The sequence below is a fragment of the Canis aureus genome, chromosome 16, assembly GCF_053574225.1.
Source record: "Canis aureus isolate CA01 chromosome 16, VMU_Caureus_v.1.0, whole genome shotgun sequence".
Taxonomy (NCBI): domain Eukaryota; kingdom Metazoa; phylum Chordata; class Mammalia; order Carnivora; family Canidae; genus Canis; species Canis aureus.
The window spans coordinates 42,208,397-42,235,913 of NC_135626.1; the positions used below are offsets into that span (position 1 = coordinate 42,208,397).

A 27,517-nucleotide genomic window follows, 5' to 3' on the forward strand; every position below is an offset into this window, starting at 1 on the left:
ACACACAGAGTTAATCTCACCAGTTTTATATTTGCTGTTGCCCACAGCAATCCCATCACACGATCCCCTAGTCCCCAGAGCCGCCCCAGCCACCAGCCCTGTGACATTGTAGCCCAGAGATGGGCTAGTCAGCAAGCAGCACCCCCTCCCCTCCCGGGGGTCCACAGAGAAGGCCCCCTCCCTTCCCGGCCCTCACACTAGCAGCTGAGGCCCGGTCGCCCCTCCTGCTTCCCCACAATAGATCTTTCTATGTACAGCCACGTTTATACAGGCACTGCTTCCCCCCACCCAGCCCTCCTTCCCCAGCACCTCCCAAATGGGGATCTGGACCCCTCCCACCTCCTCCCTCTTGGAGGCTGACCCGGGTCCCTCCCGAGACCTCACCCAGCACGTACCACTGGACAGCTCCGCAGGCCCCGGCCACCTCTCCCGGCAGGGCGGGGGGCACTGGGGCGCTAAGAGCGAGGGCCCCCGCGGCCCCCCGGCGCGCGCACCCTGGGGGCGGAGCCGGGCGGGAGGGGCGGGGGCCGGCCCGGGGGCGGCGCCAGGCCGGGCGGGGGCGCTACTTGACGTTGAACACCATCAGCGGCCGCTCCTCCCGCCGCTGCCACGGGCTCTTCTTGTCGCCCGCCTCGTCGCCCGCCTCCGCCCCCAGCTCGTCCTCTGGGCTGGTGAGCGAGTCGCGCCGCAGCTCGCTGGCGCTGCTGCGGGAACTGTCCCCGCGGCTGCGGCCCCGACCCCGGGGCACGGTGGCCGCCCGGCCCTCGGGCGCCGCCACCTCGTCCAGCAGCGGCGTCAGCGAGTTGTCCTCGGGGGAGCAGAGGCCCGTGCGGCTCTCGCTGCTGCTCGGCTCCGTGTCCTCGCTGAGCGCCAGGCGCGGGGGCGCGGGCGGCGGCGGCGGCGGCGGGGGCGGCGGGGCGGCGGGGGGGGCACGCTCCCGCTCCCGCTCCTCGCGCAGGGGCCGCCGGCGCGCGGGCCGCGCCTCGTGCACGTCGACGCCCGAGTCCAGGCTGGCGTCGGTGCTGCGGCCGCCCCCGCCCGCCTGCAGGTCGATGTAGGAGTGGCGCACCTGCGAGTTGGAGCGCCCGTCCAGGGACACGAACCAGGCGCGCGGGTGAGGCTTCACGCCCAGTTCGAGCAGCTTCTTCTCGGTCAGAGCCTGCAGCTCCCCGTTGAGCTGCGCCATGGTGGACTCGTTGAACAGCACCGGGATGGTGACCGAGCCGCTGACCGGCGCCGAGCGCCCGCCCCCCCAGGCCTCGCCGCCGCCGCCGCCCTCGCCGCCCGCGCCCGAGTGGCTCTGCATCAGCGGGCGCTGGGGGTCGGGCGCGGGGAAGGGGCGCGCGGGGCCGGGGCCCGTGCTCTCGGCCGGGGCCGCCTCGTCGCCGGGCCCCGCGGCGCCCCCCTCGCCGCCCAGGCGCACGTAGTGCGCGGGGATCACCAGGGTGGGCATGACGTTGCGGTAGACGCTGTCCTTGAGGTGGTCGATGGAGCCGCAGAAGATGAGCTGCCCGGCCTGGCTGAGCGACGGCGGCCGCGCCAGCTGGTCCACGGACTGCGACAGCAGGAAGTCGGGGGGCTTGCTCTCGGCCGCCCCCTTGTGGCCCAGGTAGTGCTCGAAGGGCGGCGGCGGCGAGGGCGGCTCCTGCAGGAAGGCCGGGGTGGCCGAGGCGCCCCGACGGTACTCCTCGAGGCCTGGCTCCAGCCCGCCGGGCCCCTCGACGGAGCGGGCGCCCTTGAGGCCCGCGCCCTCGCCCCCGCGGGCGCCCCCAGGCTCGGCGGCTGGACGGCTGGCCGCGCGTGGCTTGGCGCGGAAGAAGTCGTCCCGGGAGGCGGCCAGGTCCCGGGAGCTGGAGAAGGCCGAGTGCAGGGGGCCTGGGGGCGGAGCCTCAGGGTCCCCAGACGGCGCGGGCTCCAAGGGTCCCCCACAAATGAGGTGGAGCTGAGACATCGAGGTGGCTTGGTCTCGTTTGTTACCATCAGAGGGCCCAGACAGCTGCAGTTTGCGGTGCTGTTGCCTCGGCTTCAGGCAGCGCCTCCTGGAGGGTGTTGGGCAGGGGGGGGTGGGACCGCGACCTCAGGAAAGGGTGGGGGCCAGAGCAGCTCCCTACCCCCGCGGTTGCAAGATGAGGGATGGGGGGAATGCCTGGGACTGGAGAGAAATACTGGGGAGCCCCGAGGGGCCTTGGGATTGGTTTGCAGAAAGAGTGTGGGAGGGCCAGCCAGCAGCTGTTCCCATTTGGGTCCCCCTGAGGGGAACTGCACTCCTTCACACGTAGGCGGTGCTGCGAGAACCTGGGAGGAGCCCCTCTGAGGGGCCGGGCTGCAGGTCCTGCCTCCTCTCCCCCCACTTCTCTTCAGCCAGCCACCTGCTTCTGGGGTCCTAGCATGTGCATTTGCTGCCTTTTCCTGTCAAGGCCTTGAAGATTGGAATTGTATTTTACACGTGCTTGGAGCGCGAGTGCCCAGCCCCACGGAAGACCTAGGATGGGCCTCAGTCTGCTGGGATGAGGGGAGCATGGGCGATGGGGAGGCACTCACCGGCAGTAGTAGATGAGCAGACACAACAGAATGAGCACCAGCAGGGCCAGGGCTGCCAGGATGGTGAGCAGGAAGATGGTGTGGTAGGTACCAATGTCCTGGATGCCCGATGTGATGGTGACCAGTCCTGTGCCAGGCAAGGGCTTAGCTTTCCAGGCATGGGTGCCCTTCTGCCTTCCAGGAGCCCACACTCCCAGCCTCCCTTCCCCCACTGTGCCCCGTCCTGGCTGTCCCCCTGTCTCTCACCAGCGGTGGGGGAAGCCATGGCAGCTGCCCAGTACCCCAGCTGGGGGGAGACGAAGGTCCAGTAGAGCTGTCGGCCTTCCTTCCGGATCACACCAGTGCCATTGCGTACCCACAGCCCTGGGAGAGGCAGGAGTTTTGTGAAACTCGATGCCCATCCCCCCATCTAATTCCCACTGTCTTCCCCCAAACTCCAGCAGCTGCTACCCCCTAAGGCACTCACCACTCTTGGGGTCAAACCTCCAGGCTGGAATGCTGGTGCCTGCAGTCAGGGCGCGAGGCTCTGAGGGCACGGGCAGGGACAGGTGAATGGGGCCCGAAAGTGGGACTTCTGTTCCATTGCCCGTCAGCAGGTGCACACTCACGGCAGCCAGGGGCATCAGCTCTAGCCAGGAGCCATTGCCTGGGGGAAAGGAGACAGGGCTGAGGGCTAAATCCTGATGGTGGGGAGGACGCCCTTCCATGCGGAACATGCAGCTTACCTGAGCTGGAGGCCTCAGTTCCCAGGAAGGCAGGGAAAGCGCGCATTTCCTGTTGGGTGCTGGCAGGTGTGAGCGAGGCCCAGAGCTGGCTGTAGGTGGAGCTGACCGGCAGGCGGGCGGCCCGGCGCTGGAACTGCACCCAGGGTTGGGAGCGGGCACCTGGATAGAGAGGCAGGACTGCTGTGGCTTGGCCAGGGACAAGCTTCCCCAGGGAACAGAGCAGAAAGCGAATATTTGAGAAGGGAGCTAACCCAGTAGCCACCAGGTTAAGCCATTTGGGAAGGTCAGAGAGGGTGGTGGCTTGGGGAGAACTGCATTCATAGAATGCTGACAGGGAAAGGACTTGGACCTGAAATCTAGTCCTGGGTGTGTGACCCTGAGCAAGTTGCTTGCTCTCTTTGAAACACCGTTTCCTTATTAACCTATACAGTAGGGAATCCCTGGGTGGCTCAGTGGTTTAGCGCCTGCCTTTGGCCCAGGACTCCAGGATCGAGTCCTGCGTCGGGCTCCCGGCATGGAGCCTGCTTCTCCCTCCTCCTGTGTCTCTGCCTCTCTCTCTCTATGTCTATCATAAATAAATAAATAAATCTTAAAAAAAAAAAAACTATACAGTGAAAGGGTTCAGGTCCTCAAACAATTCCCGTTGCCTAGTGTGTGGCGGGCACTGTGTCAGGTGCTGGAGATAGAAAGGTGAAGAATACACAGTCCACAATTCCCTGCCTTGAAGTTCACGGTCTTGTGCAGGGCTGTGCATCTGGGCACCTGTCAGAACTCCTTGCTGTGTTGGGTGTAAATGGTCTCTGCGCTGCCCACAACACAGTACCCACTAGACACACCTGCCATTTAAGCCCTTGAAAGGTGGCTGCTGTGACTCAGAAACTGGATTTATTTGAAATTTTTCAAAATTTATAATGAACTTTCATTTAGCCACATGTTGCTAGTGGCTACTGTATTACACAGCTTAAGATGTGTGTGTCTGTCTGTCTTCCTTGGGGTGGGAGGGGGCGTATAAAGAGAATTCCAATACAATAGGGTAGTAGCTAATATTAAGCTTTAAGATGCGCTGGACACTATTCTGAGCAGGCTTCCTGTGTTAACCCCTGTAATTAGTACAATAGCCCTGAAATAGGTGCTTTCATTATGAACCTTGTGGTAAACACACAGAAATGGAGCCCAGAGAAGTTTAATGACTTGCCTAAGGCCACAATCCTGGAGCCGGACTGAAGCTCAGGAAGTGCGGTGCTGGCCCAACTTCTCAGCCCCTCTTCATCCTACCTTGCTATTAAAACAGCAGGTAGCAAAGGGTGCTTGGCCCACCCAGCTGGGGAAGGCCCAGTGGAATCTTGCAGGCTAAGACTGACTCTACCAGGAAAGAAAATGTAAAGGGACCGCCAGGAGAACGGGTGACCGAAAGGCCCAGAGGCACGGGGCAGCATGCTGGTCCATGGACACAGGTTGCTGCATGGCACGCAGGCCTCATAGGGCACGGTCAGCTTTATGAAAGACTCTAGGCTTTACCTTGAAAGCAGTGGGAGCCACAGGAGGCCATTAAGCTAAGAGGCAACAAAGGGATCATTTGGCATTTTATTACTTATTTATTATTTTCTAAAGTAGGCCCCATGCCCAACATGGGGCTTGAACTCATGACCTTGAGAGTAAGAGTTGAATGTTCTACTGACTGAGCCAGCCTCATTAGGCATTTTAGAAACTTCCAAGGACAGTCTAGAAGCCTCTGGTTCAGGACCAGGGAGATGAAGATGAGCAAACGAGTAACTTGGAGATAAGGGCTCAAGCTAGGAATATAAGTTGGGGAGGGGGTTCCGTCTCCAAAACCCACTGTGGCTCCCTCATACTAGCCAGCTCAATCAGTCTGCAGCAGGCACCCCTCCTGCAGAGCCAGACTGGAGCATCCCTTGCACCCTCACTGTCCCCTTCTGTCCCTGCATCTCCAGTGAAGGTGCCTTTGCTCCCCCTTCAACTCCTGAGCCCACAAGGCTCCATAGCTCCCTTCCCCTGATTCCCTTGCCCTGCTGAGGTGAGGGATGTCTCGATGCTGAAGACTGCTGCCCTCTACTTCACTGCTCTGCCTGCTTTGCAATTAGTTCAGGGTTGGCAGTGATCGGTTTGTCCGTCTTCCTACTTATCCGTGAACTCCACAAGACTTCCCTCCTATTGTTCCCCAGCACCAGACACAAGCCTGGCACGGCACAGGTGCCGCAGTAAGAGTTGGCGGGGCAGAGACTGAAGCCGAGGCTAGAGGGGGACTGCTGTGGGATTGCTCCAGGCCTTTTACCTGAGAGTTGCTCAGTCCCTATGGAATGACCCTCTGATGGCCCTCTCACATAGCTAGGCACCCAGTAGGTGCACAAGAAGTACGTGTAGATCCACCAATGAAACAGGTGGCAGGGAATAGAAATCCTAATGGTAGGAGTAGAGGGAGAATAGAAACCACGAGAAGCCCCAATAATAATAAACATTTATTGACCACCTTCTGTGCTGTTTTTTGCATGCTTGTTGATATTTAATCCTACTTCAATTTGTTTTTTTGTTTGTTTTTTAATTTTTATTTATTTATGATAGTCACACACACAGAGAGAGAGAGAGAGGCAGAGACACAGGCAGAGGGAGAAGCAGGCTCCATGCACTGGGAGCCCGACGTGGGATTCGATCCCGGGTCTCCAGGATCGCTCCCTGGGCCAAAGGCAGGCGCTAAACCGCTGCGCCACCCAGGGATCCCCAATTTGATGATATATTTAAATTGATGATTTGACTGTCAATATCCACATCTTACAGATGAACAAAGGCTCAGAGAGGTGAAGTGACTTGCTCAAAGGGACCCAGCACTAATATGTGCAAGAGTGGAGCTCTCTATCCCAAGTCAGAGGAAGGAAGAGGAGCTGGCATGAGGTGGGGGGAAAAGACGAGCCTTACCAGGAGAGCCCAAAAGGATGTGCACCAGGTCCTCATAGAGGATGAGGGTGGCCGGCCGCTCGGGGAGCAGATAGAGGCTGACTGACGCATACACTGTGGGAGGGGTGGCCCATCAGCTCCAGAGAAAGCTCCCCCCACACACCCCTTCAACCCCAGGGCCAGGCACTCCCTCCAACTCCAAGTGAATCCCAGTGACTGCCTCTTCCTTCAGCCCCCTCTGCATACCCCCAGCCCCGCAGCAGCTGCTGAAAGGCCCACCCCTCCACCCCCAAAGACTATTTTGGGAAGGGGCTGATGGGGTCAGCTGCTGCCCCCTCCCTCCACCTGCCCCTGCACTCACGGGGCAGCTTGTCAACACGCCAGGGCACTGAGTTGGTGAGGAAGCCGGGGCGGGCAGCAGTGACCAGCACCCAGGTGCCCAAACGGTAACTGAGGGGCAGTATAGCCACGCCCTCCGAGTCCGTCGTGCCAGCGGCCAGCAGCATCCGGTTCCCAAACACGTCCACGGAGGCCCGGGCCAAGGGCACCAGCTCCCCGCTCACATATACCTGCACCTTGATCAGGATCTCTGTGGGCAAGATGGGGTGAGGAGAGTGAGGAGGGAGGGGGGAGGAACTGGGGGGCGTCCCGAGATCAGAGGAGGGGGCTGTGGGGCCCAGGCTCGACAGGGCTTTATGACAGGGCATTGATAGGGCCCTCGTGTAAACCTCATGTCAGCGCATGAGGCGTATGGTGGTGCTATGGCCATATTTCAAGTGCCACATTTTTACATTTCTGAACTCACATTGTGCCTCTGACTGATGAGGTCATCATTGTGATTGGCAGTATTGTTTTTTTCTTCCTGGTACATGAAATAATGGTGTATCTTACAGTCAATGATGTATCAGACTTCATAAAAGATGCTCTTGAGCCCATTTTACAGATAAAGAAGCTGAGGCTCAAAGAATTTAGATATTTGCCCTGCAGTTAAGGCGGGAGACCTGGGATCCAAACCTGGGAGTCTGCCTCTAGACCCAAATTCTTAACCACTGGACCCCATGGGGCTGGTGTCAGGGAAGGGAAAGGGAAGAGGGCGGAGAAAGGAGGAATAAGTGGAGGGCCAAGGGTCCACAGGTGGAGAGGAGAGAGCGCAGCATTCAGCCAATGAGAGGGGTTGCCGGGGGGCTGGGTCAGAGTGTGGGTCCTGAAGAAAAAGCTGAGAAGGGGACACTAGGGAGTTGGTCATTCCTCTTACTCATCTTCTTCCCAGAATCCTTTGCACAGCTTGTTTCCTTTCAGCTTTAGGGACTCACCCCAACCCCTAAGCCCAAACAAGCACCTCCTGACCCCTCCCCCTCACAAGTACTGCCCACCCCCTCCCAGCTGGTCAGCTACAAGTCAGTCACCATGGCAACGCCCTCATTCCTCCCAGGAGATGGGCAGAGAGCTGGGGCCCTGGCAAGGGGAAGGAGATCTGGGGGGGCCGACCCAGGCCCAAGGGAAACTGGTGTGGAGAGGGCTGCGAAGGGAAGTCCAGGTCTTTTGCTTTCCAGCTGCCTCTGCCCCTGGCCCCAGGATAGTTTGGCCAGGACGGACCGGCAGGTGTCCTGATCTCAGATGGGGTGACCCGGTAGGGACCAGGCCTGGAGCTGTTCTCATGGATTCCCCGGGCAGCCTCTCTGATCCTTGGTACCATCTACCTCTTCCCGCTGAGCATGGCTCCACCCTCAAGAACCTGCCTCACCCCTACCTTGCTGCTAATAATAGGAGGATATGTCCATGCCTAGAAAGGTACAGGGGCCTCAGTACAGGGCCCAGAGGCAGGTGACGAATGGGCTCAGTGCCCATTTTACAGATAAAGGGCAAATCCAGGTACAGAAAGAAGAGCCTGGAGCTCAGGGCAGCAGGGCATCGGGAGGTCAGGGGGGCTTGGGTGTGGAGCCTGACGCTCAGCAGTGACAGGTGTCGGATCTCAGGCTTCCAACCCCAGGGCCAGCGCCACGCCTGGGCCTGGCATCCCATCCAGCTGTTCGCCTGAACCCACCTCCCACACCCCTCCCAGGCCAAAGTCCAACTTGGCAGGGGGGCTGCACACACTCAACTCTTTCCTACTCTGGTTTTCCCAGGAGCGGCCAATCTCCCTGCCCCTCCTCCACCACTACCCAGGAGGAATGCTGAGAAGCTAGAGGGGCTTGGCTACTCCCCACCCCTGCCCAGGCTAGGAGCAGCTGGATGGAGCAGCTGGGAAGAGAGGACCCAGGAGTCTGGAATATGGTCATTTGAAGGAATGCTCAGGGTTCCAGGGCCAGAGCCTCAGGGAGGGGAGGGGGCCCAAGGAACCGCACAGGGGTGGGCAGGGGTGAGCAGGTGCCTAGCAGCTTCTCCATCCCCTTCCCCTCAAGCTGGGCTCTCAGCCAGTGAGAGCCTCCCATCCTGACTCTCTTCCAGTCAATTCCCCGGGCCCCCTCCCCTGGGGTACAGGACTTGCAGGAAAGGCTTTTTGAGAAACCAGGGCCCCTTCCTACCCATCAAAGCCTCCTCTCCTCCCACAGAGAGCAGGGAAGACTGAGGCCAGAGCTGAGCCTTCCCCATTTCTCAAGCCTGACATTCCCTACTTGCATCCGTCTCTCCTGGCTTCAGCCCTGCCTCCTTCCAGGAGGAAATCCGACCCCCCTCCCTTCATCCGGACCCCACTTCCCTGAACCAGACACCCCCCCCACCCTGCTTTTCCTGTCAGCTCCTTGGTGGGGAGGCGAAGAGCGGAGAGCACTGCTTCAGGCAGGGATGGGGCCCGGAGGCGGTAGAGGGAAGCGCGCCGGGGTGGTGGGCAGGAGGCTGGAAGGTGGGCGCGGGGCTGGAGTGGGCGAGGCCCTGAGACCCCAGGCGTCGGAAGGGAGCCACGGTCTAGCTCTCCCCCCTCGCCCGCTGCAGGAGCCCGCCCCACCCCCACCTCACACACCCACCTGGGCCGGGAGGCGCCGGGAGGCTCCGTTTCACCGCGAGGGAGAGGTTAGAAGAGGAGGGGGTGCGCTGGGGGCAGGCTGGGGATAGGAGTGGCCGGAGGTCCGCTGGAGGGACCCAGGCACCTGCCCGCCCCGCCGGCGCAGCCCACAGCCAGCCAGCCAGCCCAGCATGGCTCCGCCACCACAGCCCTGCCATGCGCTTTGGCTGGGAAGCACCGCGTACCCCCTTCTCCAGACCCCCCCAAACTGCAGCCCCTCCCCCCTCGAGGGCTGACAGCGCTTCTTTGGTACACCCCCAATCCTGAACCTGGGGGGGCCGGCCGGGGGCTGTCAGGCTCCAGGGCGAAGAACCCCATTCGAGCAGAGTCAATCCGCCCCCCCCGCCCCCCCGCCCCCTCCCCCCTTCCAGCCCGGCTCGGGGCGCCCAGCCCCCGTCCGGGTCCGAGGTGGCAGCCGGGCTGGCGCCCCCACCCCGGCCGGGTCGGCAGCGGGGAACCCGCAGGGGGCTGCGGAGCGGGCGCCCGCCCCAGCCCGCCCCTGGGCGGGTGTCTCCGGTAGACAATGGCTCAGGCAGCAGCGCCTCGCGGACCCGGAGAGAGAAAAACAAGGCGAGAGGGGGCGGCAGCGCGGAGCCTGGGGACCCCCGCTCTCCCCATTGTGTCTCCTCGAGACCCCCGCCCCGGCCGTCGCCCTCTCCCTCCCCCCTCTCCCCCGTAAGCGCCGACCCCAAGTCGCTGGCTGCCCCCACCCCAGCCCAGGGAACAGAGTACCCCCGATTCACGAGCGCCGAGACGAGGGAGCTGGCGGGCGGGGGCCACATCGAGGGGGCGCAGGCCCGCGATCGCTGCCCCTCTCGGCCGAGACTCACCCTGCGGGCTGGGGGGCTCCGGCGGCGACTTGCCGGGAGCCCGGGAGGCGCCGCCGAGCAGCAGCCCCAGCAGCGGCAGCAGCCGCGCGAGGACGCTGGGGCCACTCGGCGGCGGCATCGCGGGGCTCGGCCGGGCCCTAGCGGCCCATGGCTCCCGCCCGGCCCCGCTCGGCCGGCCCCGCTCAGCCCCAGCTCTGCGCCGCGCCGCGCCGCTCGGGCTCCCGCTCTGGCTGCGGCGGCCGCTCGGCGCGATTGTCTCCGCCCGGAGCCGCCGCCAGCGCCCCCTGCAGGCGGCGCCCCACCCCGCAGACCTCGGGGCGCCGCCCCCTCGCTGCCCCGCTCCGCGCGCCGCCCGCCCGCCCGCCCGCGCAGCGGGCGCTCAGCCCACCCTGCGGCCCCCACCCTGCGCTGCCAGACCCCGAGCTGCGACGGCTGCCACGGAGAGGGGCCGATCGACCCGAGCGCTTGGAGGTCCGGAGCCCTCGGAATTTGGTGCAGAATTTGGGAGGAAAAGCAACTGCTGACCATACGCTCAAAGAGGCAGTAGGGTCACGAGCGTCTCCGAAAAGTGTAGGAACTGCCCAGGTCTGTCCGCACAAACCCCCACGCAGTGGGAGCTGGTCAGCGGGTCTAGCTTCTGCCTCTTGGGCCGTGAGCAAGTGACTTCGCCTTCTGGTCTCCCCCCTCTTTCAAGTGAGAATTGTAATAGTCTCTAGCTCGTGGGGCTGTCCTCACGATGACATGAGATCATGATGTAAAGCATCTAGCATATGCTTGACAGGAGCAGGGGCGCCATCAATGGGGCCGGTGTTGGTCCAGGGAAAAGTGGGGGCTCACCTCCACTCCGGTAATAATATCCATTGTTGGACAGTCATAATGCTTAGGAAATTTCTTCTAAAGATGCCAGCGGCCTTTGCGAGAATCACCAGGGGTCCCACTGGTACTGGCTCATGATGGCAGTCTTGGCCTTCTTCCTCAGCCATTGAACCCCACATCTGAAGCCTGCCCTAGCCCCAGCAGAGCTCTCTTTCTTTCCAGTTTCTGGTTGTCATCATGGTTCAGCTTCTGGGTGGCTAAATCCTCATGTCATTCCGTGTCCCTCTCTTGGTTTTCCCTGGCTCTCTCCTCCTTCTCACGATGTGGCGCCTCAAGGGGCCCTAGATACCTAGAGCAAGAGCCTGGTTCCCCACAGGACAGCAGGTTGGGTCTGGTTGGGTCCCCTGGTTGGCTCTTCTGACTTAAGGGGACCTTGTGAGTTTGTGATACCAGATTCTTTTTCTACCCTCTCCCTCCCTCTTCCTTCTTTCCCTCCTCCTTCCCTCCCTCTCTTTCTAATCTTTCCCTCTCCTCTTCCCTCCCTCTTTCTCTTTCTTTCTCACAAATCTCCATCTAACCAGATTTTCCAGTCCTCTTCTTATGTAACCAATTTTTCACAATCTCCACACAGAATTTAGCACTCATCCCTGGTGAATTTCATCTTGTTGGTTTCAACCCAACTTTACAGTCTGTCAAGGGCTGCCATGAATCTGCTTCAGTAACCCATTGTATTGGAGCTCCCAGACAGCCAGCAGCCATCTGCCGGGTGCAGGGCAGCTTCCCTGCCTCCATTCAAGGGGCTCGGGACAATACCAGGCAGCTCAGGGCCAGGACCGAGCTCTGGAACAACCTCCTAGAGGTCTCCTTCAGCTTTATCAGAGTTATTCAGTTTTAAATCCAGCTCGCATTTCTGTCTTGTCCATAAGGCAAATACCAAATGCTGTGCTGGATCAAGATAAACTGTCTGGGGCTATGAAGCGGCAATGGTGGGGTGGAGAGGGAATCTGGCTGGTGTGTAAGGATCACAGCGGCTTAATCTTTTCCTAAGAAAAGTCACCCAACTAAAAACCTGTTCTGGAACTTGCCATGCATGATGTCAAATTGTTTTCTTTTCCAAATTTACCTTTTATCCCTTTGGGTAAAATCAAATACCAGCAGCTCTTGTGAGGTAAGTCTGCTCACCAGTGGCCTCCCCCAACACTTAGAATCTAGTCCAAAGTCCTACCCATGGCCAAAAGGCGCTACCTGCTTGCCCCCACTTCTGACCTCATCTGGATCCTGTGCCTGACTCCAGACCATGGGCCTCCTTGCTTTTACTTAAACACATCAAGCCTGTTCCAGGGCCTTTGCACTGGCTGCTCTTTCTGTCCAGAACACTTTATTCTTGAGCAGCCACCTGGCTCATTCATCCATCTCTCTGCTCACCTCATTAGAGGCCTTCCCTGACAGCTCTATCTCTCCCACGCAATTCTCCCACAATCTCCTGACTTTTATTTTTACTCCCAGCACCGACCACCACTGACCATATGTTTATTTACTTGTTTACTTTTTAACTCCTGGTTGAATGTAAGTTCCACAAGGGCAGGTACTTTGCCTTCTTCACTGCTCCATCTCAGGACACGGATGGTACCGGGCACATGGGAGGTGCTCAACAAATATTTACTGAATCCATGAAGCAACACATTTCTCAGGACTCCAGGAGGACCCCCCACCTTCTATCCTGGGATTCCAGTCTTGGCGGGCAGAGGGAGAGTTGTCTTCTGCTCCTAGCTGTCCTGTGAGCTCTCTGCCTGGAACCCTCCTTCCTAACTGGAGAGCCTTCTCCTTGTTGGGGAAGAAGGGTAAGCTGGGCAGCAATGCCTGCTGTCCTCTCCCTGGTGCAGTGCTGCTTTCCTCAGGCTGAGGGCTTAGTCAACCTCCCTTTGCCCCCTCCTCACTCTGAACACAGCTTTAAAGGCTTTTTTTTTTTATTCAAATGGGAGTGAGGAGGGATGCTTGGGTGGCTCAGCGGTTTAGCACCTGCCTTTAGCCCAGGGTGTGATCCTGGAGCCCCAGGATCGAGTCATGCATTGGGCTCCCTGCATGGAGCCTGCTTCTCCCTCTGCCTGTGTCTCTGCCTCTCTCTCTCTCTCTCTCTGTCATAAATAAATAAATAAATAAATAAATAAATAAATAAAGGAAGTGGGGAGAGCTGGTTATGTTCCTGAATCCCGGGTCAACTTGAGGCTTATCCCTTTGAAATTATAACAAAACAAAACAAAAATATTTAAAGCTGTCCACCAGGGACCAGCCTGCCTTCTGTAATGCTTCCAACCTCCAGATACCCCATCCCCCTCTTGTCTCACCTGCAGGCCTGCCACCCTTTCTCCTCTGTTCTACCCCTAGTCTCTACTCCCAGACACTCTCCAAAGACAGTCATTTGCAACCTTTGCCTGGCAGAGACACCCTCTGCCCACACTTCCAGCAGCCCCAGACCCTCACTCCTAACATCACCTGTCCCTGGTACCTTTATCTTCCCTGACCCAAGAGGAGACAGTATGCTGGGGGTCCCAGAGATGCAGGGGTTGGGACTCAGCCTCTTTATTTGGCAGCAGGGAAAGGAGTGGCCAGCTCTGGGGGATGAGGTAGAGGGGGGTATCAGGAGGCCTCCATGGCACAGCTCCAACCCGTGGGTGAGCAGAGCTGGGGGGCGCACACTGAAGAAAGGGCAGAGCAGGCAGGTCCCCAGCCTTCCTCCTAGGACAGAGCGTGAGCTGCTCCATCACTCCTCCTCCTCTTCTTCTAGCGGTGGCCGGTTGCGCTTGAAGAAGCCGCCCTGCAGAAGAGGCCGGAAACAGGGTATAAAGATGATCAGTTGAAGAAGTATGCTAGAAAGTGGCCAGTTACGAGGTCTTCTCCCTGGACCAGCACAGAATCAGATCCCACTGCGTGCACAAAGGGAGGCCTTCCTCATTCCGAGATAATTCATGGCACAAGTTACTTTTTTAAAAATTTGGTATTTTTCTTCTGAATTTTTAAAAAAGTTTATTTATTTATTTGAGAGGGAGAGAGCAAGCACAAGCAGGGGAGGCGGACAGAGGGAAAGGAGGAGGGAGCAGACTCCCCGATGAGCGGGGAACCTGATGTGGGGCTTGATCCCAGGACCCTGAGATCATGACCTGAGTGAAGGCAGATGCTTCAACGACTGAGCCACCCAAGTGCCCCTCCCTTGAATTTTTCTTAAATATTGGCCACTATGTCTCTATGTGACTTAAGTACAAAATGATATGTATTTGATGACTCTAAGCCTAATGCATAATTTTCCCTAAAAGCACCATGATTTCCCAGGGCTTGAGCACCTGGTGCAAAGGAGGGATGACCCAGCAGGGGTCTGGATCGTACTCGGGCCTCCCACCTCATTCAGGGAGAAGGACAGAGTCAGGAGTTGAGCTCTGTCTTCATCAGCAGCCAGGACTCCCTCTCGGTGACTCTTTCTCTCAGTAGGGAACAGGCTGAAAGGCCTTAGGATTTTAGATGCCACCTCTCCCAGGGGTCTGTGCCCTGGAAGATGTCTTCTGGAGAATGATACTCTAATAGTGGAGATGTGAATGGGCTCTGGGTCACCATCTCTTTCTGCCTCCCTGTGAAGTAGGGCAGGGCCAAGCCTGTGCCCACCTGGGGACCCCACCCTCCCTTCATGCCTCACCTTCCACATGGCCAGGACCAGGAGCATGAGCAACAGCAGGCCTCCGAGTACGCCTACCAGCACCCACCAGATGGGAATGTCCCTCTCCTCCAAGGCACGAAGCAAGTGTGTCTGCACCTGAGGGCAAACCCATGTTTTCTCCATCACCTTGACACCTGCCTCTCTCAAAGACTCAAACTTGTGGGCTGAGGATGGCCAACCAAGCCACTTATCTGTGCCACCCCTCAGACCCCAGGGTGTCCCTCCCCCATCCTTGGGAAGGCAGTGGGTCCTGGGGAATGCCTCTCCTCTGCCACCACCGCTCCATACTCACCAGAGTTTCCCCACTGGGCAGGCTGAGGGAGGGCACAGCGTAGGGAAGGGAGGAGACGTTGAACCAAGCTTGCGATTCCAGCACGAACTGATCCAGCGGCCTCTGAATGGGGTGGGAGTGAAAGCCCTTTACACGGGCCTCTTGGTTGCAGGAATACCCCCCAGCCTCCCTGCTGTGAGTCCTGCCCCCTGGCCTCATTCTGTCCCCTCAAAAGTCAGCCTTGTCCTCACTTCCCTCTTCACCCTGTGGCCCCATCTCTCTGGGGAGAAAGCTTGGCCCCCACCCCCAGAAAGCCCCACCCACCGGCAGCCCATTCACCTGCTGGAGGCTGGGCAGCTGCAGGAAAGCTAGCACCTTGACCATGGCTCGCTGCCCTCGCGCCATCTCCTGCAGCTCACACTGCACCACTGTATGCGGCCCCGACTTGCAGCTCTAAGGGGATACGTCACTGGTCCCCAGGCCCTCTGACTCCTCACCCCTGATCACCCCAAGGACCCAGCAACAGAAAGGGGCTAGGGGGCAGGAAGCTCGGGCCTCCCCCTCAGGAAGGGCCTCAGATTCAAGCTTCCGACATTATCTCTAAATGAGTCTGCTCACACGGTCCCAGAGATGCAGAGAAAGGGCAGGAAGAAGGGTGCCATCCCACAGTGTTCAACACTCAGAATTTTTGTAACTCTGCTTTGACATTTCTTCTTTGTCTTTAAGGTACTGGGAACCTTTGAAAATTCAAGTACCCCCACCAGGCCCCAGACACAAGACCAGCCCCACCCTGCATATTCACCTAGAGTACTCCGGGGGACCAAGGTGGCCCACCCATGGCCCACATCACACTGACAGCCCCTCTCCCTGCCTCTCAGCGCCTCTGTCCCCTGTCCCAGGGAGGCCTCAGCTGGAGACCACAGAGTCTGCTCACCAGGAGAACTGGATCCTGAAGCCCAGAGGGCTGGCTGGACCCTGGCAGAGAAGCCTGCCTGCGCTCCCGCTTGTGATACCCCGGGGAAGTGGGGGAAGGGCTGGGGGTAGGCTGCCTCCAGTCCAGCTGGGGAGGCAAAGAAGCAGTCAGTCCCAGGCGCCGCTCACCTCCCCACCCACCCTGCCGGAGGGGCCCTGGTTGACGGGCTGGGGGCCTCACCCACAACTCTTTCTTCCACTCAGCCTCTCACCTTGAAGGGGTTAATAGAGGGCTGGGGGGAGCATTGAAGTCCCCCCTCAGGTTGTATGTCCAGGATGTAGAGCAGGTCAGAAGGCTGGGACTCCCCAGGAAAGCAGAGGTGGAGGTGGAGGCCACTTACGGTACCAGGGCCATTGTTGTGAAGCTGGCAGGTGGTGGTGGCAGGATGTTAGATGGCTCAGCACCCATGCTTAGCTCATGGGTCCCTCCCCACCCCGGCCTGAGCCCCAGAAGGTCCTTCGCACCTCGTAGGTGTGCTCCACTTTGGGGCCCCAGCTCTCTGAGCTGTTCTCCCTGTTGTCTTCTTCTGCCACCACCACCAGAGAGGCTGGAAAGGAGTTCCTGCAGGGGCCCGAATCCCTCAGGGTGAGCTCGATCACCTGACTTGCCTGTAGGGGCTCCCCCAAGGCCCTCTGAACCTTAGGGTTGTGCCTGCCACCTCCCTGATCTACCCCAGGTCTCACCCTCTTAGCTTCACATGGGCCTCTGCCCGCACTGGCACATCCAGCAGCACAGCCTCACTGTTCGGATTCTGGCTGTTTTTGCTAGAAGGGAGGGTATAAGGATGCGCAGGTCAGGGACCCAGCCCAGTGAATGGCAGAACTCTCTAGGGGTAGGGCCAGAGTTTCAGAGTGCTCAGGAAGTGCTAACTCCACAAACGGCATGCCACACTGAAGTTAGACCTGGGATAGACCTTCTTCTAGGGCTCCAAGACTCAGAAACAAGGCTTTGGGGGAAGAAAGGGAACAGGGAAGTCTGAAGAGTGGGCATCCCAGAAGACCCTTCTGGAAGGAGGGCATCTGAGGGTGTCTGCAGCGGGATCAGCTAGGGGAAGGGTGGTGGCTAGGAATGTTTCCCAGTCTAGTACCTTCTGATTTGCAGCCAGAAGGACACATGTTCCCCAGCCTCTTCCAGGTTCTCCACACTCACCAACATGGTGATTCCTATCTGAGAGATGGGGTGGGGGGCAAAGTCATGGCCCAGATGCCCACTCTGGGCAGCCCTGTCCTGCATGTGACCTCTGGTTCCCATCCTCCACATCCCCATCATTACCTCAGAAGCCCACTGAGAGAGGGAAAGCCACTCACTCAAGAACACAGGGAGTGTGAGGACCAGAATTCCAGCCCAGAGCTATAGGACTCCAAGCCTGACCCCTAAAACTTGGCTGTGTATGAGTCCCTGGTGGAGTGGACCCAGCACCCATGCCTTGGGGTCTCACCCGGGCGTTCCTCTTCATGGGGTTACCCAGCTCACACAGCACTATCTTGGTCTCATTCTCCTTCTTCTGGTTACAGATGAGTCTCTCAAAGCCCTTCAGGGAGATAGTTTCAAGAAAGAAGATGGTTGGTTTGGTACCTGGGTGGCTCAGTCAATTGGGCATCTGCTTTTGGTTCAGGTCATGATCCAGGGGTCCTGGGATCGAGCCCCACATCAGGCTTCCTGCTCAGGCGGGAGTCTGTTTCTCTCTCTCCCTCTGCCTCTCTCTCCACTCGTGATCTCTCTCTTTCTCAAATAAATAAATAAATAAATAAATAAATAAATAAATAAATAAAATATTAAAAAGAAAAAAGATGGTTGGAGTATCCCATATATATGTAAGATCCCTTGGAAAGCCTGGAAGAGACTTGTGGGCTAGGGTCGAGAGGGACTCTTCTTAGGATGGGAGATTGAGGGACTTGAGGGACGTCACATTCTCTAGAGCACCTTATTATTTTCAATGACATTTTTGAAAATAAAAAACACAAAACATTACATAGAGCATGATCCCATTGTGATAAACTACTACTACTGTGATCAACAAAATAAAAAAGTAAATAATGCCCATGTAAGTGTCTGTCTATACTGAGAGAAAAGACCCAAAGGAAGTCCACCTTCCTTTCAAATGCTAACAGAGTTCCCATTAACACAGTCCTTCTAACACAAGTTCCTGCTGACATTAATTCCTGAGCCATTTTTGGTCTGGGCTTTATAATAGTCCTCGGATTTTATGCTATTAGTAAGTACTCCTTTTCCAAATTAAAAAAAAAATCACAGTTTTTACTACAATGTGGAAGAGAAGTTGGGGCTCTCAGGTGGAAAATGAGAGCCAATGCTCTTGCACCTCCCAGGTCCATGGTAATGCCCCTAAAGTGAAGCATCACCTCAATGTTGCTGATGGCCCGCATGTAGTGGGCACCTGGGGGCAGGTGCACAGCAAGCTCTGCTTCGTAGGCCCCCTCGCCCTCATTGGCCGCATCCATCTGCAGCTCCAGTACATTATCGGCTCCAATGAGGAGTGGGGAGCCCATCCTATGGGGAGAAAGGAGTGAAGCAGAGAAGGCTGGATCCAGGCCCAGGGTCTGGGAAGGGGGCGAGGACAGAGTATCAGGCCCCAGGGGGCGAAGGGGTGTCATGGGGCAAATGGCCTCACACGATGGCGGTGAGCTGGAGCTGGGGCACACACAGGTCATCTTCCCCACAGTCTAGGATGATGCGAGTCTAGAAGAGGCAAATCAAGGTGTGTGGTGAGTTGGGTACATGTGAATTTTGGGGGTCACATCAGGAACTTCTAACAAAGTTCTGAGACTAAAAAGGAGTTTGGGGCTGACATCATGGCTTTGGGATTTGCATCAGGGTTTGGGATCATGTTATGATGGTGACATCAGGGTTTATAGGCTTGTCAGAGTTTAGAAGTGACATCCACAACACATGGGACTTGTATCAGGATTGAGAGAATTTTGAGATTTGGGGGTTTTCATTAGGGTTTAGAGTGACATCAGAGATGAGAAGTGATATCAAGGTTTTGGGATTCGCCTTACTGACTTGGACACTAACCCTAACCCTGACTTTCTGGCAGGGGTCCCGCACCTCTTTTGCCTGTTCCTGCCCACCCCCACCTGCTCCTGGACATGGGTGTCTCCATGCAGCACAATGGCAGGGGCTACTCCATCCTTCCTGGGCTGTAGCGACACGTTCAAGCTGAGTACAATGGGGCTCAGCTTGTCCCGGAAGTCGGCCTCATCCTAGGGAGGGGACAAAAGTCGGACCACACGCCTGCCATACATGTCCCACTGGCCACCCCCCAACCCACAGCACCCAGCTCATGCCCAAGGGCTGGATAAACAGGCCTGCACACCCAACCCTTCCCATCCCCAGCCTGGGTGTACTCGGAGGAAGGCGGTGGTGGTGTGGCAGATGGGGCTGTGCCTCCCGCCCAGGTCCAGATGCAGGGTGCTGCTCGCCAGCTGAGAATTTAGCAGTAACACCCTCCGGCCCTGGCGGGGCTTTTGCCGGTCCAGCTGCAGCTCGGCATTTAGGGCTGGCAGGGCAAACAGGAAGGGTCAGGGTCTCTGTGGCCAGTTTCCAGATGAGCCCAGACCCAACTCCCTTCTGTCCCCACAATGACACTCACGCAGCTGCTGAGGAATGTTGTGCCCAGTGGCTCCCACACACATCTGTATGTTAAAGCTGCAAATATATGAGTTGAGCTCAGGGGTAGGGCCCTTCAAGATCCCAAATCTTGCCCGGCCTGTGCCCCCTGTCTCCTCACCAGCTCACTGGTGTCTTGGTCTGAGGCAGGATACAGTTCTTCACAGCAGGATTCAGTGAATCTTGTACCAGCAGCTGGACATTGGCCACCACCACTGGCTGAGCTCTGGTGGGACAGGGCGAGGCTTGATGTTGTGGGTCCTCTTGGCCCAGGATCCTCTGATGGTGGGGACACTCCCTGACCATGCCCCTGGAGCCAGCGCTCACCTGTACACAGCCACCTTGCTGGCCCCATAAGCTCCTACCAGTAGGTCTAAAGATATTGGAGAGGTCAGAATCAGCAGTTAGAGGAGGCAATAGGTCCTCATCTCATCTTTCCCGGGGTTTCCCACACTATTTGCCCCACTGGAGTTTTTTTTTTTTTTTTTTAAAGATTTTATTTATTTATTCATGAGAGAGAGAGAGAGAGGCAGAAAAACAGGTGGAGGAAGAAGCAGGCTCCATGCAGGGAGTCTGACATGGGACTCTATCCCAAGTCTCCAGGATCACACCTTGGGCTTCAGCAGTGCTAAACTGCTGAGTCACCTGGGCAGCCCGCCCCACTGGAGTTGTGACCTGGCCTCCCCTGGCCTCCCCTGACCTCCCAGAAGGATCAGAACACTCAGCGGGGCATAGACCCCTGACTGTGTCTTTCATTATCTCCATCTAATGCCCGAGAGCCCCTCTTGGCTAGCTGGAGGCATTCTAGGGCCACCTGGGTATCCATTGTCATCGATGTCTGTGGCACCTCGCAGGGAGAAGCCGAAGCCAGAGCCTGCTGGGAAGGGGCTGTCCAGGATCTGGGAGGGGCGTGAGCTGAGCCCCTCACTCTGACCTAGGTACACCAGCACTTGGCCCAGACTACTGGGACCTCCGTAGGGGGCAGCCACTGCAACATCTGGAAGGAGCAACAGAAAGGGCTGTTTGCTATAATTTTCTCCAATTTTTGTTTGGTATCCAGGTGGCCCAGAGCTCCCACTTTGGCAGATCCCAGGGGACCAGCAGAGGGATGGGGTCAAGAAAGCAGCTGCCCTGCCCTCCAGGATTTTACAACTGAGTACAAAAGAGACCCATCAAGTAGAGTTATTATAAAGACAATAGCAGCCCTTGGTATCTACTGAGGAAAACATATTGACATAATTTTGTTTAATCCTGAAAATTAGACACTATGATTCCCATTTTAGATGAAAAAACTGAGTCCCAGAAGGTTAAATAACCACGACCAAGATTAAGTAGTGGCCTCCTATTCCCCTAGGGAACTTCACCCCATTTCTTTTTTCCTTTCTTTTTTTTTTTTTTTTTTAGACTGTATTTATTTGAGAGAGAGAGAATGGATGTGCGTTTGTGAGTGGGGAGGAGCAGAGGGAGAGGGAGAGAGAGTCCCAAGCAAGCTCCACACCCAGCAGAGAGCCCAACTGGGGGCTTGATCCAGAGATCATGACCTGAGCCAGAATCAAGAGTCTGATGCTTAACTGAGCCATCTAGGTGTCTCTCTTCATCCTATTTAATTCTGTGGAGTTGTCATCACTAATAACTTTTAAGATCACTCTTGAAAATGCATTTGTTAATCATCATAAACTTATTAAGTTGTAAGTTTTTTACATGTGACAGGAATTAAGATCTTTTATATATAGGTTATAACTGTCTTTCCTTTGTCTTCTGATTTTGTTTTCTATGTACCTTTTTTCCTTTTAAAAATCTATTGAGGGGCACCTGGGTGGCTCCATCAGTTAAGCATTGGCCTTTGGCTCAGGTCATGATCCCAGGGCCCTGGGGATTGAGCCCTGTATTGGACTCTCTGCTCATGGGGAGCCTGCTTCTCCCTCCCCCTCTGTTTGCTGCTCTGCCTACTTGTGCTCTCTCTGTCAAATAAATAAATAAAATCTTAAGAAAAATCTATTGATTTTTCTGACTGAGTTACACAGAATTCATCCAAATAAGTCTACCCTGACCAGTCTTGTCTCCAGACTCTGGGCCTCCCCTCTCTTGATCTTTGGCATCTTGATCTCTTCACTTATTTCTGACCATTCGATCACCCTGGTCATATCCTCTGCCATCTTACCCCATTGCCAGTCCTCAGCAAGCCTGGCCAGACCTCAGCAGATTGGGCCTCAGGGACTCCTGACCATCCATCTGTGCTAGGGAACCAGGTGCTTCCCAGCCATCCTGGGGGAGTTCTGCTCGGCCCCCTCTCCCACTCTGCTCAGCACTTATTTCCAACTTTCTTCATTCTGTCAAGCTCCCAGCCCCCTACTTCCTTCACAAAGAGAAGTAGCCCAACTGTCGTGCTATAAATCTGAACTCACTTTCCCCAACTCCTTTACCCTAAATATCCCAACCCCGCCTACCCCTCAGAGCATCACAGGGACCTTCCTTGGGCTTCCTTCTCTCACCACCACCCCCCCCCCCCCCCCCCCGCAGGATCATTTTCTCCACATTCGACCTACTCCATATGCTTTGAAATTAGAATAACCTTCCCTTGGCCCTCATCTCCTTTCAGGAATCATCTTTTCTTTCTTCTTTCACAAACTGGTTGAAAGACATTTCTACACTCACTGCCTCCAATTCTTCACTTTCATTCATACCTTGCCCCATGGCATCCTGACTTCTGTCCTTACCCAGCCCTGAATCAGTGTCACTGTCACCAATGGTCTCCTTCTTGCTAAAGCCCATGGATAGTTCTCCAGCCTCATCTAATTATGCCTTTCAGCAGCATCTGGCGCCACTGACCCCCTTCCTCCTGCTCAGAGCACTCTTTTCCTTTTAGTTCTGGGCCATCAGATCTCCTGGTTTCCCTCCTACTTCTCTGGACATTCCTGTCTCCCTTCTAGACTCACTTCCTTTGAGGGTCCCCTAAATGCTCTTGCTCCCCAGGGTTTTATCCTTTGCCTCTTCTCATTTCACAGGTGCAGCGATCTCATCTACCCTTTCCAAGCGCCTATCTGGTGCGAATGGGGAAGGCACACGCCTTCTCTGGCCGTGGGTTTGATGCTCCCCAGCCCCTCAAGGTCAAACAGGCCCAGAGCTGAACTGCTGATCCCCACCGCCCGCCATCCCCACCCCCACCCAGACTGAGCTCCAGGCCGTGAAGGCATCAACACTATCCCTTCCAACTCCTCTCTCTAACTCCACATCCACCCACTCACCCATCAAGTCCTAATAGTCCAGCTACTAAATATCTGTGACATCACCCCATCTCTAACTCCACTGACCACATTCACATCCAGGTGGTCACCATCTCTTGCCTGGACCAATGCAAACAAACTGGTCCCATTCAACTCTTCCAGAGAAAAGCCCTTCCCCGCTCTGGCTGCCCTCTGGTCAAATCGGCGGTCTTGGTTCTGGCTGTTAACCAGTCTGAAGCAAGCGGTGCTCCTCTCTGCCCCTTACCGTTGTAGCCGTCCCGGTCGAGGTCGCCCAGAGATGCGATGGCCGAGCCGAATCGCCCATAGAGCTGTGTGCCAGTCAGCAGGAGGCTGGGGGCGCCCAGCGCCTGGTGACCTCGAGGCTGCAGGAACAAGTACACGCGCCCCACCTCGGCCAGCTTGCGGTCGGCGCGGCTCTCCATGAACAGTGGCGCGCCCACCAGCAAGTCGTGCCGCCTGCAGGCCGGATGGGCGGTGCCACGGGGTGGGTTAGGGAGATTAGCCCAAACTCGCCGGCTCCATTCTCGCCCTCCCGCTCCCCTCGGTGGTTACGTGGGAGTGGGGGAGGAAAGGAGGCGACCCAGAGCAGGCAACTCCTCTGGTGATGGGGGACCCAAACGGGTAGGGGCCTCACCCGTCTCCGTTGACATCAGTGACGGCTATCGAGTGTCCAAAATACGAAGCCATCTGCAGGAAGACGAAGCTTACTGAATCCCCGTCCCCCGCCCAGACAGGCACCCTCTCTTGCACATTGCCCCCCACCCCCAAACCCCGTGGAACATTCTAGGGCTCCAATTCCCCAGCGTCGGCCACCCCCACCGGAACCGGCCTCCACCTGCTCTCCGTGCAGCCTGTGCAGCGTCTGGTGGTACTCGTTCAAAATTTCCACCTGCACGGACAAGCACAGGAGCGCGTCATTCCTGCTCCCCAGGACAGCCTCCCGTTCCGAGTGAGAAAGGGGCTCCTGAAGCTGAGGAGTGGGGTCGAAGGCTTGGGATGCCGAGTGGCGGGACAGGGGGCACTCACCGCTCCTAGGGTACAGCTCCAGGTCGGGGCACCGAGGACATACTCTGGGGAGAGCCAGACCCCAGTGAATGAGGTCCTTCGACCCTACCACCGACCCTCCCGCCCGCGATTCTGTAACCCGGGGGAGACTTTGGTGCGGTGCGGGGCTTGGAGGCGCTCCTCCCCGGGCGGGGCTCCCTATCCTTTGTCCCCGAAATGGATTTCTTGCCTGTAGTGTTGAGATTCCCGTCGAACTCGCCCACAGCCACAGAGTACCCTGAAGAGACAGCACGAATTAATCTTTCTGGGAGGGCGAAGCAGCGAGAAGGCCATGGGCAAGGAAGAAGGGGGGACCCAGAGACCACCCAGTCCAAACCCTGCATTGTGTAGATGGGAAAACAGGCCATCGAGAAGCCAAGGTCAGCCCGGGGCTGCGCAGCTAATCCGGGGTGGGAAAGGCAAGGTGGGGCAAATGGGAGTTGGCGGTGGCGGGGATGCCGAGGGACCAGAGGGTGGAGGCGCCTCAGGACCTGACCCGCGGGGTGGGCGGCGATTCTCAGAGGGCTGGGAGGCCTAGGAGGGGGGTGCCAGTGTTACCCCGGTAGCCGTCGTAGTACTCTGGCTTGCTGTAGTCGTAGGTGAAGCTCTGGGAGGACACGTGCCACAACAGGGTGCCCGGGCGGTAACTCGAGATGATATTGTTAATAGGCGTCCGCACCAGGAGACCTACGGCGCGAGGGACAGCGGGTGTGGGGGCCCAGACGCCTGCGGTCTCCCGGTCTCCCCAGGCCGAGAGAAGGGTGTGAAGTGTACAGATGGGCACGTACCTAAGAAAAAATAGCCGCCGGGGGCCCCAAGCACCAGCACTCCAGCCTGAAAGGGAAGCCCTGGAAGTGAGGGGGGGGCCGTGTTTGGAAGCCCCCCCCCCCCACGCCGCTAGTGCTCCCCACTCGCCTGAGTGACCGCAGCGCTGAAGCCCGCTTCGCAATAGCGCTTGTCTTGGTCTAGAGGAGGGAGGGGAGGGGTCAGCGAAGGGGCGGGGCGGGGCAGAGGCGGGGCCGGGGCGGGGCCGGGGCGGGGCCACGGGGTAACCTACAGGCGCGGCCCCCAAGCAGAGCGAGGCGGGGTGGGACTAGGAGCTGGGCCTAGGGGAAATGCGGGACCGAAAGCCGGGGACTGGGCGGCTCCTGGGGAGGTGCTGAGGGCGGAGCTAAGTGGCCCTGAGCGGGCGGAAACAAAACAGGGAGCCGAACTCACTAAACCGATTTTTCACATAAACCGAGCTCATGGTGTTAGCCCGACACGGCGAGTACTCCGCGCGGTGGCCGTTCCGGAGCTGAGCCACAAAGCAGCCACCTACGGGCGTCTTCTCGGCCTCCTCGGTCTTTTCTAGGACGTTCCAGTGCTGCCAGGGGGCGCAGGCCTGGAGCAGGGCCAAAGGAGAGTGGGGAATCGGCGGGACTCGGGATCCCCGCCCACGTGTCCCTGCCCCCGACTGCTCTTTGCTCCCCGTTCCGTGGCGCCCACCACAATGTTGTCGTTCCAGCTGACGACCGACGCCCCCAGTCCTTGCCGAGACTTGAAGGTTTGGAAGGTGTGGGAGCCTATGTGTCGGGTCTCGTCATCTGGAGAGCATAAGAAGGGTGGGCGCTGAAGCCAGGCTGCCCAAGCTCCGGGTGGCCCCTCCTTTGCCCTCCTTGCGCAGGACTCACTGAGGTCAAAGGGCAGCGACGTGCACTGGCCACCCTCGGCCCTCCAGGGGCACAGGAATACGCCGCCCGTCTCCTCCTGGCTGCGGCCCAGGGTCCGCGGGGCGCCTACCACGAAGGCCACTCTGCGCGTAGGAAAGCTGGGTGAGTGCGGCGCAGAGCAGATGCCGAGGTAGCACCTGCCCTGGTGCCTGTGTTGAGAGCACTACCCGGAAGGGCTGTGTGCCTGGGAAGGCACTGGATCGTCTTCCCTCAAGGAGACATCACAGACCATGGAGGCCAATCTTTTCATTTTACTGTCAATGAAACCGTCTCCCAGTGGGGAAACCACGTGCCTAAAGTAATCTAGCCAGTTAACGGTAAAGCTGGTATTATATAACCTTTTGGTTTGATTTGAATATGAAGAGTTTGTATCCTTGCTGAAAAAGACCTCCTAAGCTCTGCACACCCTCCAATTCCATATCCTTCACTTCTGCGCCCCACACCAAAAGTCAGGGGTTTACATGCTTCCTAGAACTGAATACTGTTACCAGATGCTTTCCTAAGAGCTAGTTTTAATGGTGAAGGATTAGGGAAACTACTGGCCACCTCTAAAGTGGGATACTGATAACACCAAAGACTTTAGTAGATCTAGGTTCAAATCATAGCTCTACCATATATAAATTGGGAACAATACCAACCAATGTCAGAAGTAAATGAAATCAAGGTATGAGGGACATTTTTGCGTGGTGCCAGCCAAGTAATGCTTAACAAGTACTAAAAAAAAAAATGCTATAATTTTCTTTTAGCTTGCAGGATGTTTAAGTAATGCCTATGAGGCCAGTATTTAGAAAGGGAGAGAAGCAGGAGTGGGCAGAGAAAGAGGTCAAATGCAGATCCAGACCCATTGACAGCCATGAGGCAACATCCTGGGAGCTCTGGAGCTAGAGCTCCAGAAAAAAAGGACCCTTCAGAACAGTCCCAAGTTGAGGTGAGAACATCAGACCCTTACACCTCCCTCCACACTCCTCATTGATCAGTCATTGATTGTAGGTTCCATTGGAAAAGACTTGACTTTGGGGGAGGTGACTCTCTTCAGCAAAGGAAATTCCCTAAGAGTCAGATAGTTGAAGGCTGTCTGCCATTCCCACTCCCCAGAGGTGGGCATCACAGCATCTACCACAATAAGTAGTGCAGGGTAGTTACAATAAAGAGAAGGAACCAGGATTCTAATCTTGGAAGTCTGATTTCGCAGCTGACTAATCCCAACCATTAATGCTCTATTGTTTCTTTTCAAATATCTGTAATTTTGATGGGGAAGAGGGACATGGAATAGAACAGCAAGGTGGGGGCAGGTAGATAGTTTTGCAAGTAAATTTAAGACACATGCTCCTCTCTGTATTTTGAGATAACAAAGATGGAATAGGTCATACAACTGACCCTTGAAGGAAAAAAGAAGGCATCAACTTTTATCTTCCCTTTGTTATTCCTGTAGTTTTGGTGCTCACCTTTCCATGTGTGCCCCTCCCTGACACCTTTACTTGAGCTAGTTCCTGCCAGTATTCCTAAAAAGAACTGTCTGAATAGAGCCTAGAAGTCACTTTGCTCAACCTCTATCACAAATGGGTTCACAGAAGTAGTGATAGTAACTCTCTCCCCAACACCCAAACTTCACCCCAGCCTTACCTCCCATGGTTGTCCTTGTAGAAGTCCAGTGAAAACCCAAAGTGGCTGCCATTGGGGCCTGTGTAGAAGGTGAGTTGCACTGGGTCCAAGTTCAAGGCCCAGCCTAGAGGGATGGCACCAGGTCCCAAGAACAGCTGCACCCACTCCAGAAGCCAGAGGGCATTAAGTGGACATACAGCTCTGGCCATCTTCCTTCTCCCACAATCTCCTGGGCAGGAATGGGCTAGCTGCCTCCTCTTCCTTTCAGTCTCCACCACAGGAAGGCTTTTCTTATCAGACTGGAACTCACTTGCTGAGCAGTAGGCAGAGGAAAGGGCTACAGGCCCTGGAACCATATGGTTTCTTGGATTGCCAGGAAGAGGGTGAGGGCACCCTGGGGGGTGGATGCTGATGGCTGAAAGCCATGACTCCTCCCTTTTCCTGAGAGTAGTTTATCTCCAAGTCCTGTTGATTCTGCCTTTCAACTATGTCTCTTGAATCTTCACATTTCCAC

At 57.0% G+C, this 27,517-nt stretch overlaps 2 protein-coding genes and 1 long non-coding RNA gene across 5 annotated transcripts; 1 reads left to right on the plus strand and 2 right to left on the minus strand.

The window, feature by feature from the left end:
- Positions 1–10: 10 nt before the first annotated feature.
- On the minus strand, positions 11–10,175 carry FAM171A2 (family with sequence similarity 171 member A2). Its single transcript, XM_077853521.1, has 8 exons — positions 10,008–10,175; positions 6,538–6,765; positions 6,198–6,290; positions 3,267–3,425; positions 3,008–3,187; positions 2,788–2,904; positions 2,542–2,668; positions 11–2,039 (listed from the first exon to the last, which is right to left on the minus strand). The coding sequence occupies exons 1-8, from the start codon at positions 10,123–10,125 to the stop codon at positions 563–565; spliced, it is 2,499 nt and encodes an 832-aa protein (XP_077709647.1). The 5' UTR covers positions 10,126–10,175; the 3' UTR covers positions 11–562.
- Positions 10,176–10,409: 234 nt separating this feature from the next.
- LOC144286708 (uncharacterized) lies at positions 10,410–15,593 on the plus strand. The gene is made up of 2 exons (XR_013354640.1): positions 10,410–10,592; positions 13,609–15,593. It is a non-coding gene; the product is annotated as an uncharacterized LOC144286708 (long non-coding RNA).
- On the minus strand, positions 13,365–27,428 carry ITGA2B (integrin subunit alpha 2b). Of its 3 annotated transcripts, XM_077853517.1 has the most exons (30): positions 27,025–27,418; positions 25,363–25,484; positions 25,178–25,275; positions 24,908–25,073; positions 24,605–24,654; positions 24,478–24,523; positions 24,248–24,376; positions 23,880–23,927; positions 23,672–23,715; positions 23,481–23,534; positions 23,280–23,332; positions 22,890–23,101; positions 20,215–20,397; positions 19,728–19,773; positions 19,522–19,626; positions 19,384–19,439; positions 19,139–19,290; positions 18,869–18,994; positions 18,403–18,470; positions 18,134–18,281; positions 17,212–17,304; positions 16,861–16,940; positions 16,457–16,537; positions 16,238–16,334; positions 15,985–16,137; positions 15,735–15,860; positions 15,140–15,253; positions 14,822–14,923; positions 14,509–14,625; positions 13,365–13,638 (listed from the first exon to the last, which is right to left on the minus strand). In XM_077853517.1, exons 1-30 carry the CDS (start codon positions 27,357–27,359, stop codon positions 13,585–13,587), a joined length of 3,258 nt encoding a protein of 1,085 aa, XP_077709643.1. In that variant the 5' UTR covers positions 27,360–27,418; the 3' UTR covers positions 13,365–13,584. The 3 variants fall into 3 exon arrangements, with proteins under 3 accessions (XP_077709643.1, XP_077709644.1, XP_077709646.1); XM_077853518.1 differs by lacking the exon at positions 15,140–15,253 and having other exon boundaries at positions 27,025–27,428; XM_077853520.1 differs by lacking the exon at positions 20,215–20,397 and having other exon boundaries at positions 27,025–27,421.
- Between the last annotated feature and the right edge of the window lie 89 nt (positions 27,429–27,517).

Excerpts from the sequence above, each read along its gene's own strand:
- FAM171A2 (XM_077853521.1), bottom strand. The coding sequence starts at position 10,125 with ATGCCGCCGCCGAGTGGCCCCAGCGTCCTCGCGCGGCTGCTGCCGCTG. Across the intron at positions 6,766-10,007 it reads GGAGCCCCCCAGCCCGCAGG|AGATCCTGATCAAGGTGCAG; the intron begins GTGAGTCTCGGC and ends TCTTGCCCACAG. Across the intron at positions 2,669-2,787 it reads CATGGCTTCCCCCACCGCTG|GACTGGTCACCATCACATCG; the intron begins GTGAGAGACAGG and ends TGCCTGGCACAG.
- ITGA2B (XM_077853517.1), bottom strand. The coding sequence starts at position 27,359 with ATGGTTCCAGGGCCTGTAGCCCTTTCCTCTGCCTACTGCTCAGCAAGT. Across the intron at positions 25,485-27,024 it reads TACAAGGACAACCATGGGAG|AGTGGCCTTCGTGGTAGGCG; the intron begins GTAAGGCTGGGG and ends TCCTACGCGCAG. Across the intron at positions 15,861-15,984 it reads CCTCTATTAACCCCTTCAAG|CTGGACTGGAGGCAGCCTAC; the intron begins GTGAGAGGCTGA and ends TTGCCTCCCCAG.